Source organism: Cystoisospora suis (assembly GCF_002600585.1).
Source record: "Cystoisospora suis strain Wien I chromosome Unknown contig_7516, whole genome shotgun sequence".
NCBI classification, from domain to species: Eukaryota; Apicomplexa; class Conoidasida; order Eucoccidiorida; family Sarcocystidae; genus Cystoisospora; species Cystoisospora suis.
This window is the reverse complement of record NW_027160301.1, coordinates 1-2,290: the sequence shown is the minus strand read 5'-3', so window position 1 is coordinate 2,290 and position 2,290 is coordinate 1. Positions and strand designations below refer to the sequence as shown.

The window sequence follows — 2,290 nt, the reverse complement described above, 5'->3', positions numbered from 1 at the left end:
CGCGACTATGTCACGACTGTTTCATAGTCACCCCATAGCCTGTACGTAGAGTGGTCAGTGGGGAGTTTGCTTCTCTAGGTGCCTCGCCCAATCTGAGGTGTATAGCCCGGCTTCACAGCTGAACACCTGAGATCGACTCGGCGAATACCGCTTTTTGCGGTAGTCTGCGTGTCGCTGACCCGGTACTAGTGTGGAGAGCACCTCTCATGCACATTAGCACCCTTCAAGACTATTGCCTGCCTGGGTGTTGGTGTTCTCTTGCATGTATCTGTAAACCGTGTGTACTTGTCCCTGTCGTTTTAGATTACGTCTTAGATTAATGCAACCGGGTGCGGTCTTGTTAATATGCGTGTCCAGCTGGGCTTCTATCCCGGACAGCTCGGAAAGTCAGGCCCGCTTCACGAATCGGCACGAGGAGCAGCTGCTGTTGCTGGAGGACACGAGATATGAGTGGGATCTACGAATTGGCAGGCTGGAAGCGCTACTTCATCGGCTCGAAAGGATCGCCGAAGCATTAGTCGAAATCGAGCCGCCCGTGCGCAGACGTGCTGCGACTGTGCGCGTGAGCGTTTTTACGCAGATTGACGTTGACATTCTGAAGACAGTCTTCGGAACAAATGCTGATCAGGCAAGCACACTTGCAGCAGAGCACTGTGGCGAGTCATGGCATGCGTTGTCAGCAATAGGGGCAGTTTGAGGGTGGACAGTTACTGTCTTAGTCTGCGAGTTGGTCAAAACTGTGAGCGGTAAGGGTAAGCACAGGACAGGAATCAAAAGAAAAGATGACTAGCTTCAGTATCGATGGCAACCTGAGCTCATCCCCGTTTTTGTTAGGGCGCTTGTCTACCCCTTCAAAGGGACAAGGGTACCATCTTCAGGTTCGCCGCACGCACAGATACTTTCAGAAGTCGCTTGCCACAATCCGGTCGTGGTCGGGAACTTTCTGAAGGTGAGAAAGCTATTCGCTTGTATCTACTTCGCATCCTGTTCCGTATGGAAAGAGGTGGGGCGGGGCGGGGTGCTTTGTGGCCAATGCTCCTTGTCGCGGTAAACGTCTGCCCCACGATAGCTCGTGGTCCCGGAAGAAACCGTAGCTCAGCGAACGCACTGCCTTGCACATTCACGAGCTCAGCGGAGAAACGCGAAGTGAGAGGGTACAACACAGTTTTTCGGTGTGTGCGTTTTCCTGTATTTCGGTGACGTTCCAGTGAAGGTGGGTCTCTTGTTAGAGTCTGTGGAGAGAATTAGGAGAATGCTGGAGGACACCAGCAGGACATTCGTGTGCGCTTTCGCCGCTTTTGCTCCCCGACCCGGTAAACGTCCGGAAACGGGAAAACTCAGACTGGCTCGTATTTACTAACTGCATTGCAACTGTCAATGTTTCTCTGCTCAGGTTGTTTCGAATATCTGCTTGATACCGTTGACGTCAATCCCAATCGTTCACGACACCCTTCTCATGAAACTGAAACAGTGGTGTGCCATGCGATACTTTCTGCAACTCGGCTGGTCACAGCAGGAAGCCCCACATTGGGCTGGTGCACTCGACTTCAAGAAGCGTTTTATAGGTCGTCCTGGGAGCACGGAGGAAGAAAGCGGTGTCGAGAATGGCGGACGCGCCAGCTCGGGACGGCAGCTGGGTGACCGTATGAATATTCTGATTAAGCTGGCTGGGGCTGCAAACAGTTTCACTAGTGCAAGTGCAGGGGAAAGTAAAGCAGCAGCCTGAGCCTTGACACTGCTGCTGCTTCTTTTGCACTGGTAGGGCAGCTACCGAGTCCGGTCACAGGCAGCGAGTGCTACAGGCCGGAGTAACAATCAAACCAACTGTACGCCTGGTTGTGAAACAGTAAGCCCTGCTTTGTTTACTTGTAGCTTCTGTTCTCGTGCTTCCGTTCTCGTGCAAACCGGAGTTTGAGGGTGTTTACTGTCCCCATATGGTCTCAGGTGAGGTACCCCTAGTCAGTCCACTTACTTGCGCAGGATCTTTTGCAGCTCATTGCAGGCTTAACTTCCCTGTTGAAACTGCTCCTCACAAACTCTCCTTTTGTGATGCAGCTGTTTCCAGTCAGGTGAGGTTGCTGATTATGATAATGTGGGACTACTGGGGGAATTTTCATGACTGTCTTGCGCTAGTAATACGTATGAAGACGTCGCACCGTTAAGCACCGGCTACCGTAGCCATGTGCGCCTCGGCTCGGGTTAGTCGCGTCAATTGCAGACACGGTTTCTGCTTCCGCGGTCACTGTTTCTGGTGTCCAAGTGAAAAACGGAAGCAGAAACCGTGTCTGCA

The 2,290-nt window shown here is 52.4% G+C and overlaps 1 protein-coding gene across 1 annotated transcript; it reads left to right on the top strand.

Annotated features, from left to right (window-relative positions):
- Nucleotides 1-107: 107 nt before the first annotated feature.
- CSUI_010465 (histone deacetylase complex subunit sin3) lies at nt 108-2,273 on the top strand. Its single transcript, XM_068070568.1, has 2 exons — nt 108-628; nt 1,394-2,273. The coding sequence occupies exons 1-2, from the start codon at nt 320-322 to the stop codon at nt 1,724-1,726; spliced, it is 642 nt and encodes a 213-aa protein (XP_067917456.1). The 5' UTR covers nt 108-319; the 3' UTR covers nt 1,727-2,273.
- Nucleotides 2,274-2,290: the final 17 nt, after the last annotated feature.

Excerpts from the sequence above, each read along its gene's own strand:
- CSUI_010465 (XM_068070568.1), top strand. The coding sequence starts at position 320 with ATGCAACCGGGTGCGGTCTTGTTAATATGCGTGTCCAGCTGGGCTTCT. Across the intron at positions 629-1,393 it reads TCGGAACAAATGCTGATCAG|GTTGTTTCGAATATCTGCTT; the intron begins GCAAGCACACTT and ends TTCTCTGCTCAG.